The 25,722-nt window shown below is 60.9% G+C and overlaps 1 protein-coding gene across 1 annotated transcript in view; it reads left to right on the forward strand.

The window, feature by feature from the left end:
- The first annotated feature begins 2,388 nt into the window (after nt 1-2,388).
- Nucleotides 2,389-25,722, forward strand: part of LOC139233017 (mannose-P-dolichol utilization defect 1 protein-like) — a 51,844-nt gene continuing 28,510 nt past the window's right edge. Inside the window, exons 1-5 of the mRNA XM_070863523.1 lie at nt 2,389-2,508; nt 5,051-5,116; nt 6,157-6,289; nt 7,514-7,599; nt 10,302-10,420. Of these exons, the coding sequence (XP_070719624.1) occupies nt 2,412-2,508; nt 5,051-5,116; nt 6,157-6,289; nt 7,514-7,599; nt 10,302-10,420 (501 nt within the window). The 5' untranslated portion in view covers nt 2,389-2,411. The remainder of the gene's footprint in view (nt 2,509-5,050; nt 5,117-6,156; nt 6,290-7,513; nt 7,600-10,301; nt 10,421-25,722) is intronic.

Genomic DNA, 25,722 nt, shown 5'->3' on the forward strand with positions numbered 1-25,722 from the left:
CCTCCGACAGTGCGGCGTTCCCTCAGTACTGCCCCTCCGACAGTGCGGCGTTCCCTCAGTACTGCACCTCCGACAGTGCGGCGTTCCCTCAGTACTGCCCCTTCGCAGTGCGGTGCTCCCTCAGTACTGCTCCTCCGACAGTGCAGCGTTCCCTCAGTACTGCCCCTCCGACAGTGCGGCGTTCCCTCAGTACTGCCCCTCCGACAGTGCGACACTCCCTCAGTACTGCCCCTCCGACAGTGCGGCGTTCCCTCAGTACTGCCCCTTCGCAGTGCGGTGCTCCCTCAGTACTGCTCCTCCGACAGTGCAGCGTTCCCTCAGTACTGCCCCTCCGACAGTGCGGCGCTCCCTCAGCACTGCCCCTCCGACAGTGCGGTGCTCCCTCAGTACTATCCCAGAATGTACTTAAAAAAAAAATGTTTTTTTTCCTGCTGTAAAGTCATAGAGTCGTGGTCATTACTGCACAGAAGGAGGCCATTCTGCCCATCGAGTCCATGCCAGCTGTCTGTAGAGCAATAACTCAGTCCCACTCCCCCGCTCTAACCCCAGAGCCCCGCAAGTTTATTTTCCCCAAGAGCCTATCCGATTTCCTTTTGAAATCATCGATCGTATCCACTTCCACCACCCTCATTGGCAGCGAGTTCCAGATCATTACCACTCGCTGCGTAAAACAAAGCTCTTCCTCATATCCCCCTGTATCTCTTGCTCCAAAACCTTAAATCTGTGTCCCCGAGTCCTTGTACCATCAACTCATGGGAACAGCCTTTCTCTGTCTACCTTATCCTAACCCGTCATAATCTTGAACACCTCGATCAAATCTCCCCTCAACCTTCTTTGCTCCAAGGAGAACAACCTCAGCTTCTCCAACCAAACCTTGTAACTAAAATCCCTCATTCCCTGGAACCATTCTGATAAATCTCCTTGGCACCCTCTCAAGGACCTTCACATCCTTCCGAAAGATTGTGGGTTCAAGTCCCACTCAAGGAACTTGAGCACAAAAGTCTAGGCTGACATTCCCAGATGAGGAGGAATTTCTTCTCTCTGAGGGTTGTAAATCTGTGGAATTTTCTGCCCTAGAGAGCTGTGGAGGCTGGGTCATTGAATATATCTGAGGCGGAGATAGACAGATTTTTTCAGCGATAAGGGGAGTCGTGGGTTATGGGGGCGGGGAAGTGGAGCTGAGGCCAAGATCAGATCAGCCATGATCTTATTAAACGGCAGAGCAGGCTCGAGGGGCCGGGTGGTCTACTCCTGCTGCTATGTCTTATGTTCTTACTGCAGTACTGAGGGAGTGCTACACTGTCAGAGGTGCTGTCTTTTGAATGAGACAGTAAACCGAGGCCCCATCTGCTCTCTCGGGTGGATGTAAAAGATCCCACGGATATATTTGGAAGAAGAGCAGAGGAGTTCTCCCCGGTGTCCTGGGGCCAATATTTATCCCTCTCAACATAGCCAAAAACAGATGACCTGGGTCATTATCACATCGCTGTGTGTGGGAGCTTGCTGTGCACAAATTGGCTGCCGCGTTTCCCACATTACAACAGTGACTACACCCGCAAAGTGCTTCCTTGGCTGTAAAACACTTTGAGATGTCTGGTGGTCGTGAAAGGCGCAATATAAATGCAAGTCTTTCTTTCTAAAGTGCAGTGACCAGAACGGGATGCAGCACTCCAGTGGTGGCCGAGCCAGAGTTTTATAAAGGTTCATAGAAACATAGAAAGTAGGTGCAGGAGTAGGCCATTCGGCCCTTCGAGCCTGCACCACCATCCAATAAGATCATGGCTGATCATTCACCTCAGTACCCCTTTCCTGCTTTCTCTCCATACCCCTTGATCCCTTTAGCCATAAGGGCCACATCTAACTCCCTTTTGAATATATCTAACGAACTGGCCTCAACAACTCTCTGTGGTAGAGAATTCCACAGGTTCACCACTCTGAGTGAAGAAGTTTCTCCTCATCTCGGTCCTAAATGGCTTTACCCCTTATCCTTAGACTGTTGGACTTCCCAACATTGGGAACATTCTTCCTGCATCTAACCTGTCCAATCCTGTCAGTATTTTATATGTTTCTATGAGATCCCCTCTCATTCTTGTAAATTTCAGTGAATATAAGCCCAGTCGATCCAGTCTTAACTTGTACATTTCTATTAAATCTCCCCTCAACCTCCTTTGTTCAAAGGAGGGTATAAGTCCAGTCTATCGTGATGAAGAAAGAAAAGATGTGGAGCAGAGAAATATTTATTTAGAGGGTCACACAGAAGGAGAAGAGCTGAGAGTTAGCAGAGGGGGGAGGCGGCCGGAACCTTTGGAGGCGGCCTAGCGGATGGCGGCGCTCCACCCGGACGATCCTGGGTCCGCGGTCCACCGCAAGCGGCACTCCACCCGGACGATCGTGCGCCGCGGACCTCCGGAATGGCGGCCGCCGAGATGCTGAGGGCGCTTCTGATGAACGTCTTCCTGACGGAGACATGTTACCAGGAGCTGGTGCTGGAGCTCAACCTGCTGCACGGTGAGCGGCGGCGGGGGCGATCAACCGGCCGCCGGTACCGCGGGCGGGGGAAAAAGCGAGAGATTTATCCCCAATGCCCGCCCCGCCCCGCTTTAACCACAACCCCGCCCCTGATCCTGCCCAGGCTCCCATTGGCCGGCCGCAACCCGCCCGCCTTCCGATTGGCGCAGAGCGCTGTCAATCACCCGCAACCGCCCTCTCTTAAAGCGGGGATGTCCCCCCCCCATCCCCCGCTGGGCATTTACACTCCGCCAATGTAAAATACAGAATTTGGGGACATTTGAGAAACTGATCATTTTAGTTCCCAGCAAAGGTTGCAGAGGCTGAGGGGAGACCTGTTTGAGGTGCATAAAATTATGAGGGGCCTGAATAGGAAGGACCCGTTTCCCTTAGCAGAAAAGACAGACTTGAAACATAGAGACATAGAAAGTAGGTGCAGGAGTCGGCCATTCGGCCCTTCGAGCCTGCACCGCCATTCAATATGATCATGGCTGATCATTCACCTCAGTACCCCATTCCTGCTTTCTCTCCATACCCCTTGATCCCTTTAGCCGTAAGGGACATATCTAACTCCTTCTTAAATATATCTAACAAACTGGCCTCAACAACTCTCTGCGGCAGGGAATTCCACAGGTTAACAACTCTCTGAGTGAAGAAGTTTCTCCTCATCTCAGTCCTAAATGGCCTACCCCTTATCCTAAGACTGTGTCCCCTGGTTCTGGACTTCCCCAACATCGGGAACATTCTACCCGCATCTAACCTGTCCCGTCCCGTCAGAATCTTATATGTTTCTATGAGATCCCCTCTCATCCTTCTAAACTCCCATGATCCAGTTACTCCTCATATGTCAGTCCAGCCATCCCGGGAATCAGTCTGGTGAACCTTCGCTGCACTCCCTCAATAGCAAGAACGTCCTTCCTCAGATTAGGAGACCAAAACTGAACACAATATTCCAGGTGAGGCCACACCAAGGCCCTGTATAACTGTAGTAACACCTCCCTGCCCCTGTACTACAAATCCCCTAGCTATGAAGGCCAACATGCCATTTGCTTTCTTAACCGCCTGCTGTACCTGCATGCCAACCTTCAATGACTGATGTACCATGACACCCAGGTCTCGTTGCACCTCCCCTTTTCCTAATCTGTCACCATTCAGATAATGGTCTGTCTCTCTGTTTTTACCACCAAAGTGGATAACCTCACATTTATCCACATTATACTTCATCTGCCACGCATTTGCCCACTCACCTAACCTATCCAAGTCGCTCTGCAGCCTCATAGCATCCTCCTCGCAGCTCACACTGCCACCCAACTTAGTGTCATCGGCAAATTTGGAGATACTACATTTAATCCCCTCGTCTAAATCATTAATGTACAGTGTAAACAGCTGGGGCCTCAGCACAGAACCTTGCGGTACCCCACTAGTCACTGCCTGCCATTCTGAAAAGTATCCATTTACTCCTACTCTTTGCTTCCTGTCTGACAACCAGTTCTCGATCCACGTCAGCACACTTCCCCCAATCCCATGTGCTCTAACTTTGCACATTAATCTCTTGTGTGGGACCTTGACGAAAGCCGTCTGAAAATCCAAATATACCACATCAACTGGTTCTCCCTTGTCCACTCTACTGGAAACATCCTCAAAAAATTCCAGAAGATTTGTCAAGCATGATTTCCTTTTCACAAATCCATGTTGACTTGGACCTATCATGTCACCTCTTTCCAAATGCGCTGCTGTGACATCCTTAATAATTGATTCCATCATTTTACCCACTACCGATGTCAGGCTGACCGGTCTATAATTCCCTGTTTTCTCTCCCTTTTTTAAAAAGTGGGGTTACATTGGCTACCCTCCACTCCATAGGAACTGATCCAGAGTCAATGGAATGTTGGAAAATGACTGTCAATGCATCCGCTATTTCCAAGGCCACCTCCTTAAATACTCTGGGATGCAATCCATCAGGCCCTGGGGATTTATCGGCCTTCAATCCCATTAATTTCCCCAACACAATTTCCCGACTAATAAGGATTTCCCTCAGTTCCTCCTCCTTACTAGACCCTCTGACCCCTTTTATATCCGGAAGGTTGTTTGTGTCCTCCTTAGTGAATACCGAACCAAAGTACTTGTTCAATTGGTCCGCCATTTCTTTGTTCCCCGTTATGACTTCCCCTGATTCTGACTGCAGGGGACCTACGTTTGTCTTCACTAAGGTCATGGCCTTAGAATAAGGGGACGCCAATTTTAAACGGAGATGAGGAGAAATTCCTTCTCAGAGGGTTGTAAATCTGTGGAATTCGCTGCCTCAGAGAGCTGTGGAAGCCGGGACATTGAATGAATTTAAGACAGAGATAGACAGTTTCTTAAACGATAAGGGGTTATGGGGAGCGGGCAGGGAAGTGGAGCTGAGTCCATGATTGGATCAGCCGTGATCGTATTAAATGGCGGAGCAGGCTCGAGGGGCCGAATGGTCGACACCTGCTCCTAATTCTTATATCGTCTGTGCAGACAAAAAGTTAACCCCTCGTTCTGTTTCCCTCTTTAGTTCCCTGTCTGAAAATTCTCCTCAGCAAAGTGCTCGGGCTGGGCATCATCGCAGGATCGGTGATGGGTGAGTGAGTTTCAATCTTTCCGTGTTTAAAACTAAAAGCCAGAACATCAGCAACTGACAGCAAACTGCCCCCCACATCAACAACAACAACCTGTATTTATATAGCGCCTTTAACGTAGTGAAACACCCCGAGGTGGTTCACAGGAGTATTATGCGTTAAAAATTTGACACCGAGCCGCCTAAGTAGAAATGAGCGCAGGTGACCAAAAGCTGGGTCACAGAGGTCGGTTTTAAGAAGCGTCTTGAAGGAGGGGAGAGAGGTGAAGAGGTTTAGGGAGGGAGTCCCAGAGTTTGGGGCCCAGGCAACAGAAGGCACGGCCACCGATGGTGGAGCGATTACAATCAGGGATGCTCAGGAGGGCAGAATTAGAGGAGTGCAGACATCTCGGGGGGTTGTGGGTCTGGAGGAGATTACAGAGATAGGGAGGGGGCGAGGGCCATGGAGGGACTTGTAAACACGGATGAGGATTTTGAAATCGAGGCGTTGCTTAACTGGGAGCCAATGTAGGTCAGCGAGCACAGGGGGTGATGGGTGAGCGGGACTGGGTGCGAGTTAGGACACGGGTCAGCGAGCACAGGGGGTGATGGGTGAGCGGGACTCGGTGCGAGTTAGGACACGGGGTCAGCGAGCACAGGGGGTGATGGGTGAGCAGGACTTGGTGCGAGTTAGGACACGGGGTCAGCGAGCACAGGGGGTGATGGGTGAGCGGGACTCGGTGCGAGTTAGGACACGGGTCAGCGAGCACCTGGGGTGATGGGTGAGCGGGACTCGGTGCGAGTTAGGACATGGGGCAGCGAGCACAGGGGGTGATGGGTGAGCGGGACTCGGTTGCGGGTTGGAGAGGTGCTGGTGCTCCCTCTGCCCTTGCCGAACTTTCCCCGTTCAGGAAGGTAGTTCCGCGGAGCGGGAGGGGGAGGGGTCGTGGCTGGAAAGGTCAAGGGTTAGGGTCTGTGAGGAGCGACGGGGTAGTCAGGCACCGAGTCTGTGGCCTTGTGCCGCCAATCGCCTCCGAGTGACTTTTATTTCTGATTCCTTCCAGTTAAACTACCTCAGATTTTTAAGATCCTTCGGGCCAAGAGCACAGCGGGTCTGAGCTTTAACTCGGTGCTGCTGGAGATGCTGTCCATCACTGGCTCCATGGTTTACAGCATCCGCAACCACTTTCCCTTCAGGTACTGTTAACCCTCTCGCAGCGAGCGTCCAGCACAGAAACAGCCCACTGGGTCCCACCGCTCTGTGCCGGTGTTTATGCTCCACTCCAGCCCCCTCCCACCCCTCTTCATCTCAAGAACATAAGAAATGGGAGCAGGAGTCGGCCATTCGGCCCATCGAGCCTGCTCCGCCATTCAATAAGGTCATGGCTGATCCGATCCTGGCCTCAGCTCCACTTCCCCGCCCGCTCCCCATAACCCTCGACTCCCTTATTGCTCAAAAATCTGTCCATCTCCACCTTAAATATATTCAATGATCCAGCCCCCACAGCTCTCTGGGGCAGAGAATTCCACAGATCCACGACCCTCTGAGAGAAGAAATTCCTCCTCATCTCAGTTCTAAATGGGCGGCCCCTTATTCTGAAACCATGCCCCCTAGTTCTAGATTCCCCCACGAGGGGAAACATCCTCTCTGCATCCACCCTGTCAAGCCCCCTCAGAATCTTACACGTTTCAGTAAGATCACCTCTCATTCTTCTAAACTCCAATGAGTACAGGCCCAACCTGCTCAACCTTTCCTCATAAGACAATCCCTTCATCTCAGGAATCAACCTCGTGAACCTTCTCTGAACTGCCTCCAAGTATATCCCTCCTTAAATACAGAGACCAAAACTGTACGCATCTCCTCCTATTCCTTTCTCCCTCATGTGTTTATCCAGCCTCCCCTGAAATGCATTGATACTATCCGCCTCAACCCCTCCCTGTGGCAGCGAGTTCCACATTCTCACCGCTCTCTGGGTGAAGAAGTTTCTCCTGAATTCCCCATTGGGTTTATTAGTGACTGTCTCATATTGATGGCCACCGAGTTCTGGCCTCTACTTTAAGCAGAGCAGAAAGAGAGGCTTGCATTTATATAGCGCCGTTCACGACCACCGGATGTCCCAAAGTGCTTTACAGCCAATGAAGTACATTTGGAGTGTAGTCACTGTTGCAATGTGGGAAACGCGGCAGCCGATTTGCGCACAGCAAGCTCCCACACACAGCGATGTGATAATGAGCAGTTAATCTGTTTTGGGTGATGTTGGTCGAGGGATAAATCGATTGTGGGACGGTGTGTGTGTGTGTGTGTGTGTGTGTGTGTCTCAGCCCCTGCCCTGGGCTGCTCGCTGACCCGAGTGGGGTGGCTGGGCGATGCAGTCAGGTTGTGAATTGCTCTCTCTTGTCTTGCTCTCCCTCTTCACACAGCTCCTGGGGCGAAGCACTCTTCCTGATGCTACAGACCTTAACCATCGGGTTCCTCATCCAGCACTACCATGGCAGGACCCAGCAAGGTACCGTCCTGTCGGGGAAACTCTGTCCCACAAAAAGCAGGTGATGTCGGGGCTTAAAATCTGCGATCGCCAGGTTTTTGCCGGCCAAGGGTCTGGAGGGATATCGAGCCAAGGCAGGTGGATGGAGTTAAAGAAAGCAACAGACAGACTTTGATTTCTATAGCGCCTTTCACAACCACTGTCCGTCCCAAAGTGCTTCACAGCCAATGAAGTAGTTTTGGAGTGCAGTCACCGTGGGGAAGCCTGGCAGCTAATTTCTGCACAGCAAGCTCCCACGGATACAGATCAGCCTTGATCTCATTGAATGGCGGAACAGGCTCGAGGGGCTGAATGGGCCTCCTCCTGTTCCTGTGTAACGGGCTCGAGGGGCCGAATGGGCCTCCTCCTGTTCCTGTGTAACAGGCTCAAGGGGCCGAATGGGCCTCCTCCTGTGTAACAGGCTCGAGGGGCTGAATGGGCCTCCTCCTGTTCCTGTGTAACAGGCTCGAGGGGCTGAATGGGCCTCCTCCTGTCCCTGTGTAACAGGCTCGAGGGGCTGAATGGGCCTCCTCCTGTTCCTGTGTAACAGGCTCGAGGGGCTGAATGGGCCTCCTCCTGTTCCTGTGTAACAGGCTCGAGGGGCTGATTGGGCCTCCTCCTGTTCCTGTGTAACAGGCTCGAGGGGCTGAATGGGCCTCCTTCTGTTCCTGTGTAACGGGCTCGAGGGGCTGAATGGGCCTCCTCCTGTTCCTGTGTAACAGGCTCGAGGGGCTGATTGGGCCTCCTCCTGTTCCTGTGTAACAGGCTCGAGGGACTGAATGGGCCTCCTCCTGTTCCTGTGTAACAGGCTCGAGGGGCTGAATGGGCCTCCTCCTGTGTAACAGGCTCGAGGGGCTGAATGGGCCTCCTCCTGTTCCTGTCTAACAGGCTCAAGGGGCTGAATGGGCCTCCTCCTGTTCCTGTGTAACAGGCTCGAGGGGCTGAATGGGCCTCCTCCTGTTCCTGTGTAACAGGCTCGAGGGGCTGAATGGGCCTCCTCCTGTTCCTGTGTAACAGGCTCGAGGGGCTGAATGGGCCTCCTCCTGTTCCTGTGTAACAGGCTCGAGGGGCTGAATGAGCCTCCTCCTGTTCCTGTGTAACAGGCTCGAGGGGCTGAATGGGCCTCCTCCTGTTCCTGTGTAACAGGCTCGAGGGGCTGATTGGGCCACCGCCTGTTCCTGTGTAACAGGCATGAGGGGCTGAATGGGCCTCCTCCTGTTCCTGAGTAACAGGCTCGAGGGGCTAAATGGGCCTCCTCCTGTTCCTGTGGAACAGGCTCGAGGGGCTGAATGGGCCTCCTCCTGTTCCTGTGTAACAGGCTCGAGGGGCTGAATGGGCCTCCTCCTGTTCCTGAGTAACAGGCTCGAGGGGCTGAATGGGCCTCCTCCTGTTCCTGTGTAACAGGTTCGAGGGGCTGAATGGGCCTCCTCCTGTTCCTGAGTAACAGGCTCGATGGGCTGAATGGGCCCCTCCTGTTCCTGTGTAACAGGCTCGAGGGGCTGAATGGGCCTCCTCCTGTTCCTGAGTAACAGGCTCGAGGGGCTGAATGGGCCTCCTCCTGTTCCTGTGTAACAGGCTCGAGGGGCTGAATGGGCCTCCTCCTGTTCCTGTGTAACAGGCTCGAGGGGCTGATTGGGCCTCCTCCTGTTCCTGTCTAACAGGCTCGAGGGGCTGAATGGGCCTCCTCCTGTTCCTGTGTAACAGGCTCGAGGGGCCGAATGGGTCTCCTCCTGTGTAACAGGCTCGAGGGGCTGAATGGGCCTCCTCCTGTTCCTGTGTAACAGGCTCGAGGGGCTGAATGGGTCTCCTCCTGTGTAACAGACTCGAGGGGCTGAATGGGCCTCCTCCTGTTCCTGTGTAACAGGCTCGAGGGGCTGATTGGGCCACCTCCTGTTCCTGTGTAACAGGCTCGAGGGGCTGAATGGGCCTCCTCCTGTTCCTGAGTAACAGGCTCGAGGGGCTGAATGGGCCTCCTCCTGTTCCTGTGTAACAGGCTCGAGGGGCTGAATGGGCCTCCTCCTGTTCCTGTGTAACAGGCTCGAGGGGCTGAATGGGCCTCCTCCTGTTCCTGTGTAACAGGCTCGAGGGGCTGATTGGGCCACCGCCTGTTCCTGTGTAATAGGCTCGAGGGGCTGAATGGGCCTCCTCCTGTTCCTGTGGAACAGGCTCGAGGGGCTGAATGGGCCTCCTCCTGTTTTTGTGTAACAGGCTTGAGGGGCTGAATGGGCCTCCTCCTGTTCCTGAGTAACAGGCTCGAGGGCTGAATGGGCCTCCTCCTGTTCCTGAGTAACAGGCTCGAGGGCTGAATGGGCCTCCTCCTGTTCCTGAGTAACAGGCTCGAGCGGCTGAATGGGCCTCCTCCTGTTCCTGAGTAACAGGCTCGAGGGGCTGAATGGGCCTCCTCCTGTTCCTGTGGAACAGGCTCGGGGGGGCATCGCGGTTGGACAAGATCCGATCCGCGACGACCTTTCGCACACTGCCCAGCGGAGCAGGGACTTGAACCCACGACCCCCTGGCCCGTGGGGGGGGTGGGGAGGCAGAGGCGGGAGAGATGCCTAATGAACCAGGGCTGACCCTGGGGCTCTGCGACCCATGCCCCGAGAGCAGTCCTTCAGCGAGGTTCCTGTTTTACAAAGGCTTCGCCTCACTCTCGCTCCTTCTCTCTATCTCTCTCTCTCTCTTAGGGGCGCTGTATCTGCTGGTTTACTTTGTCCTGGTTGGCCTTTTGCTGTCACCTTTGACCCCACTGATGGCCGTGACGTTGTTGCAGGCCCTCAACATGCCAGCGGTCATCTTCAGCCGGGTAAGGACCAATCACGTTGTCCCGAGCGGCCGCCTTCTCCACCCTGGGACACATCCCAAAGCGCTTTGCACCCAACGACGCACTTTTTTTATTGAAGCACTTTCCCACTGTTGTAATATGGGAAACGCGGATGCCAATTTGCGCACAGCAAGCTCCCACACACAGCAATGTGATAATGACTGCATCATCCTTTTTAGTGAATTGGTTGAGGGATAAATATTGGCCCCAGGACACCAGGGAGAACTCCCCTGCTCTTCTTCGGAATAGTGCCCTGGGATCTTTTACGTCCAGCTGAGAGGGCAGACGGAGCCTCAGTTTAACGTCTCATCCGAAGGAGGGCACCTCCGACAGTGCGGCGCTCCCTCAGTACTGCCCCTCCGACAGTGCGGCGCTCCCTCAGTACTGCCCCTCCGACAGTGCGGCGCTCCCTCAGCACTGCCCCTCTGACAGTGCGGTGATCCCTCAGTACTGCCCTTCCGACAGTGCGGCGCTCCCTCAGCACTGCCCCTCCGACAGTGCAGTGCTCCCTCAGTACTGCCCCTCCGACAGTGCGGCACTCCCTCAGTACTGCCCCTCCGACAGTGCGGCACTCCCTCAGTACTGCCCCTCCGACAGTGCGGCACTCCCTCAGTACTGCCCCTCCGACAGTGCGGTACTCCCTCAGTACTGCCCCTCCGACAGCGCAGTGCGGCGCTCCCTCAGTACTGTCCCTCTGACAGTGCGGCCCTCAGTACTGCCCCTCCGACAGCGCAGTGCGGCGCTCCCTCAGTACTGTCCCTCCGACAGTGCGGCGCTCGCTCAGCACTACCCCTCTGACAGTGCGGCACTCCCTCAGAACTGCCCCTCCGACAGTGCAGAACTCCCTCTGTACTGCCCCTCGAACAGTGCAGCCCTCCCTCAGAACTGCCCCTCCGACAGCGCAGTGCGGCGCTCCCTCAGTACTGACCCTCCGACAGTGCGGCGCTCCCTCAGTACTGCCCCTCCGACAGTGCGGCGCTCCCTCAGTACTGCCCCTCCGACAGTGCAGCACTCCCTCAGTACTGCCCCTCCGACAGTGCGGCGCTCACTCAGTACTGCCCCTCCGACAGTGCGGCGCTCCCTCAGGACTGCCCCTCCGACAGTGCGGCGCTCACTCAGTACTGCCCCTCCGACAGTGCCGTGCTCTCTCAGTACTGCCCCTCCGACAGTGCAGCACTCCCTCAGTACTTTCCATCCGACAGTGCAGCGCTCCCTCAGTAAACTGCCCCTCCGACAGTGCGGCGCTCCCTCAGCACTGTCCCTCCGACAGTGTGGCATTCCCTCAGCACTGCCCCTCCGAAAGTGCGGTGCTCACTCAGTACTGCCCCTCCGACAGTGCTGTGCTCTCTCAGTACCGCCCCTCCGACAGTGCGGCACTCCCTCAGTACTGCCCCTCCGACAGTGCGGCGCTCCCTCAGTACGTCCCCTCCGACAGTGAGGTGCTCCCTCAGTCCTGCCCCTCCGACAGTGCGGCACCAACTCAGTATTGCCCCTCCGACAGTGCGGCGCTCCCTCAGTATAGTCCCTCCCACAGTGCGGTACTCCCTCAGTACTGCCCCTCCGACAGCGCAGTGCGACACTCCCTCAGTACTGCCCCTCCGACAGTGCGGCCCTCCCTCAGTACTGCCCCTCCAACAGTGGAGCACTCCCTCAGTACTGCCCCTCCGACAGCGCAGCGCGGTGCTCCCTCAGTACCGCCCCTCCGACAGTGCGGTGCTCCCTCAGTACTGCCCCTCCGACAGTGCGGTACTCCCTCAGTACTGCCCCTCCGACAGCGCAGTGCGGCGCTCCCTCAGTACTGTCCCTCCGACAGTGCGGCGCTCCCTCAGTACTGCCCCTCCGACAGTGCAGCCCTCCCTCAGTACTGTCCCTCCGACAGTGCGGCGCTCCCTCAGTACTGCCCCTACGACAGTGCGGCGCTCCCTCAGTACTGACCCTCCGACAGTGCGGCGGTCCCTCAGTACTGTCCCTCCGACAGTGCGGCGCTCCCTCAGTACTGCCCCTCCGACAGTGCGGCGCTCCCTCAGTACTGCTCCTCCGACAGTCCGGCGCTCCCTCAGTACTGCCCCTCCGACAGTGCGGTGCTCCCTCAGTACTGCCCCTCCGTCAGTGCGGCACTCCCTCAGTACTGCCCCTCCGACAGTGCGGCGCTCCCTCTGCTCTGCCCCTCCGACAGTGCAGTACTCCCTCAGTACTGGCCCTCCGACAGTGCAGCGCTCCCTCAGTACTGCCCCTCCGACAGCGCAGTGCGGTGCTCCCTCAGTACCGCCCCTCCGACAGTGCGGCGCTCCCTCAGTACTGCCCCTCCGACAGTGCGGTACTCCCTCAATACTGCCCCTCCGACAGCACAGTGCAGCCCTCCCTCAGTACTGTCCCTCTGACAGTGCGGTACTCCCTTAGTACTGCCCCTCCGACAGCGCAGTGCGGCGCTCCCTCAGTACTGTCCCTCTGACAGTGCGGCGCTCCCTCAGTACTGTCCCTCCGACAGTGCGGCGCTCCCTCAGCACTACCCCTCCGACAGTGCGGCACTCCCTCAGTATTGCCCCTCCGACAGTGCGGCGCTCCCTCTGTACTGCCCCTCGGACAGTGCGGCGCTCCCTCTGTACTGCCCCTCCGACAGTGCGGCGCTCCCTCTGTACTGCCCCTCCGACAGTGCGGCGCTCCCTCAGTACTGCCCCTACGACAGTGCGGCGCTCCCTCAGTACTGACCATCCGACAGTGCGGCGCTCCCTCAGTACTGACCCTCCGACGGTGCGGCACTCCCTCAGTACTGCCCCTCCGACAGTGCGGAACTCCCTCTGTACTGCCCCTCGTACAGTGCAGCCCTCCCTCAGTACTGCCCCTCCGACAGCGCAGTGTGGCGCTCCCTCAGTACTGCCCCTCCGACAGTGCAGCACTCCCTCAGTACTGCCCCTCCGACAGTGCAGCACTCCCTCAGTACTTTCCATCCGACAGTGCAGCACTCCCTCAGTAAAGTGCCCCTCCGACAGTGCGGCACTCCCTCAGTACTGCCCCTCCGACAGTGCGGCGCTCCCTCAGCACTGTCCCTCCGACAGTGCGGCATTCCCTCAGCACTGCCCCTCCGAAAGTGCGGCGCTCCCTCAGCACTACCCCTCCGACAGTGCTGCACTCCCTCAGTACTGCCCCTCGAACAGTGCGGCGCTCCCTCAGTACTGCCCCTCCAACAGTGCGGTGCTCCCTCAGTGCTACCCCTCCGACAGTGCGGCGTTCCCTCAGTACTGCCCCTCCGACCGTGCGGCGTTCGCTCAGAACTGCACCTCCGATGTGCGGCGCTCCCTCAGTCCTGCCCCTCCGACAGTGCAGCGCTCCCTCAGTACTGCCCCTCCGACAGTGCGGCACTCCCTCAGTACTGCCCCCCCGACAGTGCGGTGCTCCCTCAGTACTGCCCCTCCAACAGTGCGGCGTTCCCTCAGTACTGTCCCTCCGACTGTGTGGCGCTCCCTCAGTACTGCCCCTCCGACAGTGCGGCGCTCCCTCAGTACTGTCCCTCCCACAGTGCGGTGCTCCCTCATCACTGCCCCTCCGACAGCGCAGTGCGACGCTCCCTCAGTACTGCCCGTCCGACAGTGCGGCACTCCCTCAGTACTGCCCCTCCAACAGTGCGACGCTGCCTCAGTACTGCCCCTCCGACTGTGCGGTACTCCCTCAGTACTGCCCCTCCGACAATGCGGCGCTCCCTCAGTTCTGCCCCTCCGACATTGCGGTGCTCCCTCATCACTGCCCTTCCGACAGCGCAGTGCGGCGCTCCCTCAGTACTGCCCCTCCGACAGTGCGGCACTCCCTCAGTACTGCCCCTCCGACAGTGCGTCGCTCCCTCAGTACTGCCCGTCCGACAGTGCGTCGCTCCCTCAGTACTGCCAATCCGACAGTGCGGCGCTCCCTCAGCACTGCCCCTCCGACAGTGCGGCACTCCCTCAGCACTGCCCCTCCGACAGTGCGGCGCTCCCTCAGAACTGTCCCTCCGACAGTGCGACGCTCCCTCAGTACTGCCCGCCCGAAAGTGCGGCACTCCCTCAGTACTGCCCGTCCGAAAGTGCGGCACTCCCTCAGTACTACCCCTCCAACAGTGCGACGCTGCCTTCGTACTGCCCCTCCGACAGTGCGGCACTCCCTCAGTACTGCCCCTCCGACAGTGCGGCGCTCCCTCAGGTCTGCCCCTCCGACAGTGCGGCGCTCCCTCATCACTGCCCCTCCGACAGTGTGGCACTCCCTCAGTACTGCCCCTCCGACAGTGCGCCACTCCCTCAGTACTGCCCCTCCGACAGTGCGGCGCTACCTCAGGTCTGCCCCTCCGACAGTGCGGCGCTCCCTCAGTCCTGCCCCTCCGACAGTGCGGTGCTCCCTCAGCACTGCCCTTCCGACAGTGCGGCGCTCCCTCAGCACTGCCCCTTCGACAGTGCGGCACTCCCTCAGTACTGCCCCTCCGACAGTGCGACGCTCCCTCAGTACTGTCCCTCCGACAGTGCGGCGCTCCTTCAGTACTGCTCCTCCGACAGTGCAGCGCTCCCTCAGTCAAGTGCCCCTCCGACAATGCGGCGCTCCCTCAGCACTACTCCTCCGACAGTGCGGCACTCCCTCAGCACTGCCCCTCCGACAGTGCAGCACTCCCTCAGTACTGCCCCTCCAACAGTGCGGCTGTCCCTCAGCGCTGCCCCTCCGAAAGTGCGGCGCTCCCTCAGTACTACTCCTCCGACAGTGCGGCACTCCCTCAGCACTGCCCCTCCGACAGTGCAGCACTCCCTCAGTACTGCCCCTCTGACAGTGCGGTGCTCCCTCAGTACTGCCCCTCCAACAGTGCGGTGCTCCCTCAGTACTGCCCCTCCGACAGTGCGGCGCTCCCTCAGCACTGCCCCTCCGACAGTGCGGCGCTCCTTCAGTACTGCTCCTCCGACAGTGCGGCGCTCCCTCAGTCAAGTGCCCCTCCGGCAATGCGGCGCTCCCTCAGCACTACTCCTCCGACAGTGCGGCACTCCCTCAGCACTGCCCCTCCGACAGTGCAGCACTCCCTCAGTCCTGCCCCTCCAACAGTGCGGCTGTCCCTCAGCGCTGCCCCTCCGAAAGTGCGGCGCTCCCTCAGTGCTACTCCTCCGACAGTGCGGCACTCCCTCAGCACTGCCCCTCCGACAGTGCAGCACTCCCTCAGTACTGCCCCTCTGACAGTGCGGTGCTCCCTCAGTACTGCCCCTCCAACAGTGCGGTGCTCCCTCAGTACTGCCCCTCCGACAGTGCGGCGCTCCCTCAGCACTGCCCCTCCGACAGTGCAGCACTCCCTCAGTACTGCCCCTCTGACAGTGCGGCGCTCCCTCAGTACTGTCCCTCCCACAGTGCGGTGCTCCTTCATCACTGCCCTTCCGACAGCGCAGTGCGGCGCTCCCTCAGTACTGCCCCTCCGACAGTGCGGCACTCCCTCAGTACTGCCCCTCCAACAGTGCGACGCTGCCTTAGTACTGCCCCTCCGACATCGGCACTCCCTCAGTACTGCCCCTCCGACAGTGCGTCGCTCCCTCAGTACTGCCCCTCCGACAGTGCGGCACTCCCTCAGTACTGCCCCTCCGACAGTGCGGAGCTCCCTCAGGTCTGCCCCTCCGACAGTGCGGCGCTCCCTCAGCACTACCCCTCCGACAGTGCGGCGCTCCCTCAGTACTGCCCCTCCAACAGTGCGGCTGTCCCTCAGTACTGTCCCTCCGACAGTGCGGCGCTCCCTCAGTACTACCCCTCCGACAGTGCGGCTGTCCCTAAGTACTGTCCCTCCGACAGTGTGGCGCTCCCTCAGTACTGTCCCTCCGACAGTGCGGCTGTCCCTCAGTACTGTCCCTCCGGCAGTGCGGCGCTCCCTCAGTACTGCCCCTCCGACAGTGCAGCGCTCCCTGAGCACTGTCCCTCCGACAGTGCTGCGCTCCCTCAGTACTGCCCCTCCGACAGTGCGGCGTTCCCTCAGTACTGCCCCTCCGACAGTGCAGCGCTCCCTCAGTACTGTCCCTCCGACTGTGTAGCGCTCCCTCAGTACTGCCCCTCCGACAGTGCGGCGCTCCCTCAGTACTGTCCCTCCCACAGTGCGGTGCTCCCTCATCACTGCCCCTCCGACAGCGCAGTGCGACGCTCCCTCAGTACTGCCCGTCCGACAGTGCGGCACTCCCTCAGTACTGCCCCTCCAACAGTGCGACGCTGCCTCAGTACTGCCCCTCCGACTGTGCGGTACTCCCTCAGTACTGCCCCTCCGACAATGCGGCGCTCCCTCAGTTCTGCCCCTCCGACATTGCGGTGCTCCCTCATCACTGCCCTTCCGACAGCGCAGTGCGGCGCTCCCTCAGTACTGCCCCTCCGACAGTGCGGCACTCCCTCAGTACTGCCCCTCCGACAGTGCGTCGCTCCCTCAGTACTGCCCGTCCGACAGTGCGTCGCTCCCTCAGTACTGCCAATCCGACAGTGCGGCGCTCCCTCAGCACTGCCCCTCCGACAGTGCGGCGCTCCCTCAGAACTGTCCCTCCGACAGTGCGACGCTCCCTCAGTACTGCCCGTCCGAAAGTGCGGCACTCCCTCAGTACTACCCCTCCAACAGTGCGACGCTGCCTTAGTACTGCCCCTCCGACAGTGCGGCACTCCCTCAGTACTGCCCCTCCGACAGTGCGGCGCTCCCTCAGGTCTGCCCCTCCGACAGTGCGGTGCTCCCTCATCACTGCCCCTCCGACAGTGTGGCACTCCCTCAGTACTGCCCCTCCGACAGTGCGCCACTCCCTCAGTACTGCCCCTCCGACAGTGCGGCGCTACCTCAGGTCTGCCCCTCCGACAGTGCGGCGCTCCCTCAGTCCTGCCCCTCCGACAGTGCGGTGCTCCCTCAGCACTGCCCTTCCGACAGTGCGGCGCTCCCTCAGCACTGCCCCTTCGACAGTGCGGCACTCCCTCAGTACTGCCCCTCCGACAGTGCGGCGCTCCCTCAGTACTGTCCCTCCGACAGTGCGGCGCTCCTTCAGTACTGCTCCTCCGACAGTGCAGCGCTCCCTCAGTCAAGTGCCCCTCCGACAATGCGGCGCTCCCTCAGCACTACTCCTCCGACAGTGCGGCACTCCCTCAGCACTGCCCCTCCGACAGTGCAGCACTCCCTCAGTACTGCCCCTCCAACAGTGCGGCTGTCCCTCAGCGCTGCCCCTCCGAAAGTGCGGCGCTCCCTCAGTACTACTCCTCCGACAGTGCGGCACTCCCTCAGCACTGCCCCTCCGACAGTGCAGCACTCCCTCAGTACTGCCCCTCTGACAGTGCGGTGCTCCCTCAGTACTGCCCCTCCAACAGTGCGGTGCTCCCTCAGTACTGCCCCTCCGACAGTGCGGCGCTCCCTCAGCACTGCCCCTCCGACAGTGCAGCACTCCCTCAGTACTGCCCCTCTGACAGTGCGGCGCTCCCTCAGTACTGTCCCTCCCACAGTGCGGTGCTCCTTCATCACTGCCCTTCCGACAGCGCAGTGCGGCGCTCCCTCAGTACTGCCCCTCCGACAGTGCGGCACTCCCTCAGTACTGCCCCTCCAACAGTGCGACGCTGCCTTAGTACTGCCCCTCCGACATCGGCACTCCCTCAGTACTGCCCCTCCGACAGTGCGTCGCTCCCTCAGTACTGCCCCTCCGACAGTGCGGCACTCCCTCAGTACTGCCCCTCCGACAGTGCGGAGCTCCCTCAGGTCTGCCCCTCCGACAGTGCGGCGCTCCCTCAGCACTACCCCTCCGACAGTCCGGCGCTCCCTCAGTACTGCCCCTCCAACAGTGCGGCTGTCCCTCAGTACTGTCCCTCCGACAGTGCGGCGCTCCCTCAGTACTACCCCTCCGACAGTGCGGCTGTCCCTAAGTACTGTCCCTCCGACAGTGCGGCGCTCCCTCAGTACTGTCCCTCCGACAGTGCGGCTGTCCCTCAGTACTGTCCCTCCGGCAGTGCGGCGCTCCCTCAGTACTGCCCCTCCGACAGTGCAGCGCTCCCTGAGCACTGTCCCTCCGACAGTGCTGCGCTGCCTCAGTACTGCCCCTCCGACAGTGCGGCGTTCCCTCAGTACTGCCCCTCCGACAGTGCAGCGCTCCCTCAGTACTGTCCCTCCGACTGTGTAGCGCTCCCTCAGTACTGCCCCTCCGTCTGTGCAGCGCTCCCTCAGTACTGTCCCTCCGACTGTGTAGCGCTCCCTCAGTACTGCCACTCCGACAGTGCGGTGCTCCCTCAGTACTGCCCCTCCAACAGTGCGGTGCTCCCTCAGTACTGCCCCTCCGACAGTGCGGCACTCCCTCAGTACTGCCCCTCCAACAGTGCGACGCTGCCTCAGTACTGCCCCTCCGACAGTGCGGAGCTCCCTCAGGTCTGCCCCTCCGACAGTGCGGCGCTCCCTCAGCACTGCCCCTCCGACAGTGCGGCGCTCCCTCAGCACTGCCGCTCCGACAGTGCGGCGCTCCCTGAGCACTGCCCTGCCGACAGTGCAGCGCTCCCTCAGTACTGCCCCTCCAACAGTGCGGCTGTCCCTCAGTACTGCCCCTCCGACAGTGCGGCGCTCCCTCAGTACTGCCCCACCGACAGTGCAGCGCTCCCTGAGCACTGTCCCTCCGACAGTGCAGCGCTCCCTCAGTACTGCCCCTCCGACAGTGCGGCGTTCCCTCAGTACTGCCCCTCCGACTGTGTGGCGCTCCCTCAGTACTGTCCCTCCGACTGTGTAGCGCTCCCTCAGTACTGTCCCTCCGACAGTGCTGCGCTCCCTCAGTACTGCCCCTCCGACAGTCCGGCGCTCCCTCACTACTGCCCCTCCGTCTGTGCGGCGCTCCCTCAGTACTGCCCCTCCGACAGTGCGGCGCTCCCTCAGTACTGTCCCTCCCACAGTGCGGTGCGACGCTCCCTCAGTACTGCCCGTCCGACAGTGCGGCACTCCCTCAGTACTGCCCCTCCAACAGTGCGACGCTGCCTCAGTACTGCCCCTCCGACTGTGCGGTACTCCCTCAGTACTGCCCCTCCGACAGTGCGGCACTCCCTCAGTACTGCCCGTCCGACAGTGCGTCGCTCCCTCAGTACTGCCCCTCCGACAGTGCGTCGCTCCCTCAGTACTGCCCCTCCAACAGTGCGACGCTGCCTTAGTACTGCCCCTCCGACAGTGCGGCGCTCCCTCAGTACTGCCCCTCCGACAGTGCGGCGCTCCCTCAGGTCTGCCCCTCCGACAGTGCGGTGCTCCCTCATCACTGCCCCTCCGACAGTGTGGCGCTCCCTCAGTACTGCCCCTCCGACAGTGCGGCGCTCCCTCTGTACTGCCCCTCCGACAGTGCGGCGCTCCCTCAGGTCTGCCCCTCCGACAGTGCGGCGCTCCCTCAGTCCTGCCCCTCCGACAGTGCGGTGCTCCCTCAGCACTGCCCTTCCGACAGTGCGGCGCTCCCTCAGCACTGCCCCTTCGACAGTGCGGCACTCCCTCAGTACTGCCCCTCCGACAGTGCGGCGCTCCCTCAGTACTGTCCCTCCGACAGTGCGGCGCTCCTTCAGTACTGCTCCTCCGACAGTGCAGCGCTCCCTCAGTCAAGTGCCCCTCCGACAATGCGGCGCTCCCTCAGCACTACTCCTCCGACAGTGCGGCACTCCCTCAGCACTGCCCCTCCGACAGTGCAGCACTCCCTCAGTACTGCCCCTCCAACAGTGCGGCTGTCCCTCAGCACTGCCCCTCCGAAAGTGCGGCGCTCCCTCAGCACTACTCCTCCGACAGTGCGGCACTCCCTGAGCAGTGCCCCTCCGACAGTGCAGAACTCCCTCAGTACTGCCCCTCCGACAGTGCGGTGCTCCCTCAGTACTGCCCCTCCAACAGTGCGGTGCCACCTCAGTATTGCCCCTCCGACAGTGCGGCGCTCCCTCAGGTCTGCCCCTCCGACAGTGCGGCGCTCCCTCAGCACTGCCCCTCCGACAGTGCGGCGCTCCCTCAGTACTGCCCCTCCAACAGTGCGGCTGTCCCTCAGTGCTGTCCCTCCGACAGTGCGGCGCTCCCTCAGTACTGCCCCTCCGACTGTGTGGCGCTCCCTCAGTACTGTCCCTCCGACTGTTTGGCGCTCCCTCAGTACTGCCCCTCCGTCTGTGCAGCGCTCCCTCAGTACTGCCCCTCCGACAGTGCGGCGCTCCCTCAGTACTGACCCTCCGACAGTGCGGCGCTCACTCAGTACTGCCCCTCCGTCAGTGCGGCGCTCCCTCAGTACTGCCCCTCCGACAGTGCGGCGCTCCCTCAGTACTGCCCCTCCGTCAGTGCGGCGCTCCCTCAGTACTGCCCCTCCGTCAGTGCGGCACTCCCTTAGTACTGCCCCTCCGATAGTGCGGCACTCCCTCAGTACTGCCCCTCCGACAGTGCAGCATTCCCTTAGTACTGCCCCTCCGAAAGTGCAGCAGTCCCTCAGTACTGCCCCTCCAACAGTGCGGCGCTCCCTCAGTACTGTCCCTTCGACAGTGCGGCGCTCCCTCAGTACTGCCCCTCCGACAGTGCGGCACTCCCTCAGTACTGCCCCTCCGACAGTGCGGAGCTCCCTCAGGTCTGCCCCTCCGACAGTGCGGCGCTCCCTCAGCACTGCCCCTCCGACAGTGCGGCGCTCCCTCAGCACTGCCCTTCCGACAGTGCAGCGCTCCCTCAGTACTGCCCCTCCAACAGTGCAGCGCTCCCTCAGTACTGCCCCTCCAACAGTGCGGCGCTCCCTCAGTACTGTCCCTTCGACAGTGCGGCGCTCCCTCAGTACTGCCCCTCCGACAGTGCGGCACTCCCTCAGTACTGCCCCTCCGACAGTGCGGAGCTCCCTCAGGTCTGCCCCTCCGACAGTGCGGCGCTCCCTCAGCACTGCCCTTCCGACAGTGCAGCGCTCCCTCAGTACTGCCCCTCCAACAGTGCAGCGCTCCCTCAGTACTGCCCCTCCGACAGTGCAGCGCTCCCTGAGCACTGCCCTTCCGACAGTGCAGCGCTCCCTCAGTACTGCCCCTCCAACAGTGCGGCTGTCCCTCAGGTCTGCCCCTCCGACAGTGCGGCGCTCCCTCAGCACTGCCCCTCCGACAGTGCGGCGCTCCCTCAGTACTGCCCCTCCGACAGTGCGGCGCTCCCTCAGTACTGCCCCTCCGACAGTGCAGCACTCCCTCAGTACTGCCCCTCCGACAGTGCAGCACTCCCTCGGTACTTTCCATCCGACAGTGCAGCACTCCCTCAGTAAAGTGCCCCTCCGACAGTGCGGCGCTCCCTCAGTACTGCCCCTCCGACAGTGCGGTACTCCCTCAGTCCTGCCCCTTCGACAGTGCGGTTCTCCCTCAGTACTGCCCCTCCGACAGTGCGGCGCTCCCTCAGGTCTGCCCCTCCGACAGTGCGGTGCTCCCTCATCACTGCCCCTCCGACAGTGCAGTGCGGCGCTCCCTCAGTACTGCCCCTCCGACAGTGCGGTGCTCCCTCAGCACTGCCCTTCCGACAGTGCGGCGCTCCCTCAGCACTGCCCCTTCGACAGTGCGGCACTCCCTCAGTACTGCCCCTCCGACAGTGCGGTGCTCCCTCAGCACTGCCCTTCCGACAGTGCGGCGCTCCCTCAGCACTGCCCCTTCGACAGTGCGGCACTCCCTCAGTACTGCCCCTCCGACAGTGCGGCGCTCCCTCAGTACTGTCTCTCCGACAGTGCGCCGCTCCCTCAGTACAGCCCCTCCGACACTGCGGCACTCCCTCAGTACTGCCCCACCGACAGTGCGGTGCTCCCTCAGTACTGTCCCTCCGACAGTGCAGTACTCTCTCAGTCCTGCCCCTCCGACAGTGCGGTGCTCCCTCAGTACTGTCCCTCCGACAGTGCGGTGCTCCCTCATCACTGCCCCTCCGACAGCGCAGTGCGACGCTCCCTCAGTACTGCCCGTCCGACAGTGCGGCACTCCCTCAGTACTGCCCCTCCAACAGTGCGGTAGTCCCTCAGTACTGCCCCTCCAACAGTGCGACGCTGCCTCAGTACTGCCCCTCCGACACTGCGGCACTCCCTCAGTACTGCCCCTCCGACTGTGCGGTACTCCCTCAGTACTGCCCCTCCGACAGTGCGGCACTCCCTCAGTACTGCCCCTCCGTCAGTGCGGCGCTCCCTCAGTACTGCCCCTCCGTCAGTGCGGCACTCCCTTAGTACTGCCCCTCCGATAGTGCGGCACTCCCTCAGTACTGCCCCTCCGACAGTGCAGCATTCCCTTAGTACTGCCCCTCCGAAAGTGCAGCAGTCCCTCAGTACTGCCCCTCCAACAGTGCGGCGCTCCCTCAGTACTGTCCCTTCGACAGTGCGGCGCTCCCTCAGTACTGCCCCTCCGACAGTGCGGCACTCCCTCAGTACTGCCCCTCCGACAGTGCGGAGCTCCCTCAGGTCTGCCCCTCCGACAGTGCGGCGCTCCCTCAGCACTGCCCCTCCGACAGTGCGGCGCTCCCTCAGCACTGCCCTTCCGACAGTGCAGCGCTCCCTCAGTACTGCCCCTCCAACAGTGCAGCGCTCCCTCAGTACTGCCCCTCCAACAGTGCGGCGCTCCCTCAGTACTGTCCCTTCGACAGTGCGGCGCTCCCTCAGTACTGCCCCTCCGACAGTGCGGCACTCCCTCAGTACTGCCCCTCCGACAGTGCGGAGCTCCCTCAGGTCTGCCCCTCCGACAGTGCGGCGCTCCCTCAGCACTGCCCTTCCGACAGTGCAGCGCTCCCTCAGTACTGCCCCTCCAACAGTGCAGCGCTCCCTCAGTACTGCCCCTCCGACAGTGCAGCGCTCCCTGAGCACTGCCCTTCCGACAGTGCAGCGCTCCCTCAGTACTGCCCCTCCAACAGTGCGGCTGTCCCTCAGGTCTGCCCCTCCGACAGTGCGGCGCTCCCTCAGCACTGCCCCTCCGACAGTGCGGCGCTCCCTCAGTACTGCCCCTCCGACAGTGCGGCGCTCCCTCAGTACTGCCCCTCCGACAGTGCAGCACTCCCTCAGTACTGCCCCTCCGACAGTGCAGCACTCCCTCAGTACTTTCCATCCGACAGTGCAGCACTCCCTCAGTAAAGTGCCCCTCCGACAGTGCGGCGCTCCCTCAGTACTGCCCCTCCGACAGTGCGGTACTCCCTCAGTCCTGCCCCTCCGACAGTGCGGTTCTCCCTCAGTACTGCCCCTCCGACAGTGCGGCGCTCCCTCAGGTCTGCCCCTCCGACAGTGCTGTGCTCCCTCATCACTGCCCCTCCGACAGTGCAGTGCGGCGCTCCCTCAGTACTGCCCCTCCGACAGTGCGATGCTCCCTCAGCACTGCCCTTCCGACAGTGCGGCGCTCCCTCAGCACTGCCCCTTCGACAGTGCGGCACTCCCTCAGTACTGCCCCTCCGACAGTGCGGTGCTCCCTCAGCACTGCCCTTCCGACAGTGCGGCGCTCCCTCAGCACTGCCCCTTCGACAGTGCGGCACTCCCTCAGTACTGCCCCTCCGACAGTGCGGCGCTCCCTCAGTACTGTCTCTCCGACAGTGCGCCGCTCCCTCAGTACAACCCCTCCGACACTGCGGCACTCCCTCAGTACTGCCCCACCGACAGTGCGGTGCTCCCTCAGTACTGTCCCTCCGACAGTGCAGTACTCTCTCAGTCCTGCCCCTCCGACAGTGCGGTGCTCCCTCAGTACTGTCCCTCCGACAGTGCGGTGCTCCCTCATCACTGCCCCTCCGACAGCGCAGTGCGACGCTCCCTCAGTACTGCCCGTCCGACAGTGCGGCACTCCCTCAGTACTGCCCCTCCAACAGTGCGGTAGTCCCTCAGTACTGCCCCTCCAACAGTGCGACGCTGCCTCAGTACTGCCCCTCCGACACTGCGGCACTCCCTCAGTACTGCCCCTCCGACTGTGCGGTACTCCCTCAGTACTGCCCCTCCGACAGTGCGGCACTCCCTCAGTACTGCCCCTCCGACAATGCGGCGCTCCCTCAGTTCTGCCCCTCCGACAGTGCGGTGCTCCCTCATCACTGCCCTTCCGACAGCGCAGTGCGGCGCTCCCTCAGTACTGCCCCTCCGACAGTGCGGCACTCCCTCAGTACTGCCCGTCCGACAGTGCGTCACTCCCTCAGTACTGCCCCTCCGACAGTGCGGCACTCCCTCAGTACTGCCCCTCCGACAGTGCGGCGCTCCCTCAGGTCTGCCCCTCCGACAGTGCGGCGCTCCCTCAGCACTGCCCCTCCGACAGTGCAGCGCTCCCTCAGCACTGCCCCTCCGACAGTGCAGCGCTCCCTGAGCACTGCCCTTCCGACAGTGCAGCTCTCCCTCAGTACTGCCCCTCCGACAGTGCAGCTCTCCCTCAGTACTGCCCCTCCAACAGTGCGGCTGTCCCTCAGTACTGTCCCTCCGACAGTGCAGCACTCCCTCAGTACTGCCCCTCCGACAGCGCAGTGCGGCGCTCACTCAGTACTGCCCCTCTGACAGTGCGGCGCTCCCTCAGTACTGCCCCTCCGACAGTGCGGCGCTCCCTCAGTACTGCCCCTCCGACAGTGCAGCACTCCCTCATTACTGCCCCTCCGACAGTGCAGCACTCCCTCAGTACTTTCCATCCGACAGTGCAGCACTCCCTCAGTAAAGTGCCCCTCCGACAGTGCGGCACTCCCTCAGTACTGCCCCTCCGACAGTGCGGCGCTCCCTCAGTACTGCCCCTCCGACAGTGCGGTGCTCCCTCAGCACTGCCCGTCCGAAAGTGCGGCACTCCCTCAGTACTACCCCTCCAACAGTGCGACGCTGCCTTAGTACTGCCCCTCCGACAGTGCGGCACTCCCTCAGTACTGCCCCTCCGACAGTGCGGCGCTCCCTCAGGTCTGCCCCTCCGACAGTGCGGTGCTCCCTCATCACTGCCCCTCCGACAGTGTGGCACTCCCTCAGCACTGCCCCTCCGACAGTGCGCCACTCCCTCAGTACTGCCCCTCCGACAGTGCGGCGCTCCCTCAGGTCTGCCCCTCCGACAGTGCGGCGCTCCCTCAGTACTGCCCCTCCGACAGTGCGGTGCTCCCTCAGCACTGCCCTTCCGACAGTGCGGCGCTCCCTCAGCACTGCCCCTTCGACAGTGCGGCACTCCCTCAGTACTGCCCCTCCGACAGTGCAGAACTCCCTCAGTACTGCCCCTCCGACAGTGCGGTGCTCCCTCAGTACTGCCCCTCCAACAGTGCGGTGCTCCCTCAGTACTGCCCCTCCGACAGTGCGGCGCTCCCTCAGTACTGTCCCTCCCACAGTGCGGTGATCCCTCATCACTGGCCTTCCGACAGCGCAGTGCGGCGCTCCCTCAGTACTGCCCCTCCGACAGTGCGG

Source organism: Pristiophorus japonicus, chromosome 20 (assembly GCF_044704955.1).
Source record: "Pristiophorus japonicus isolate sPriJap1 chromosome 20, sPriJap1.hap1, whole genome shotgun sequence".
Classification (NCBI taxonomy): Eukaryota; Metazoa; Chordata; class Chondrichthyes; family Pristiophoridae; genus Pristiophorus; species Pristiophorus japonicus.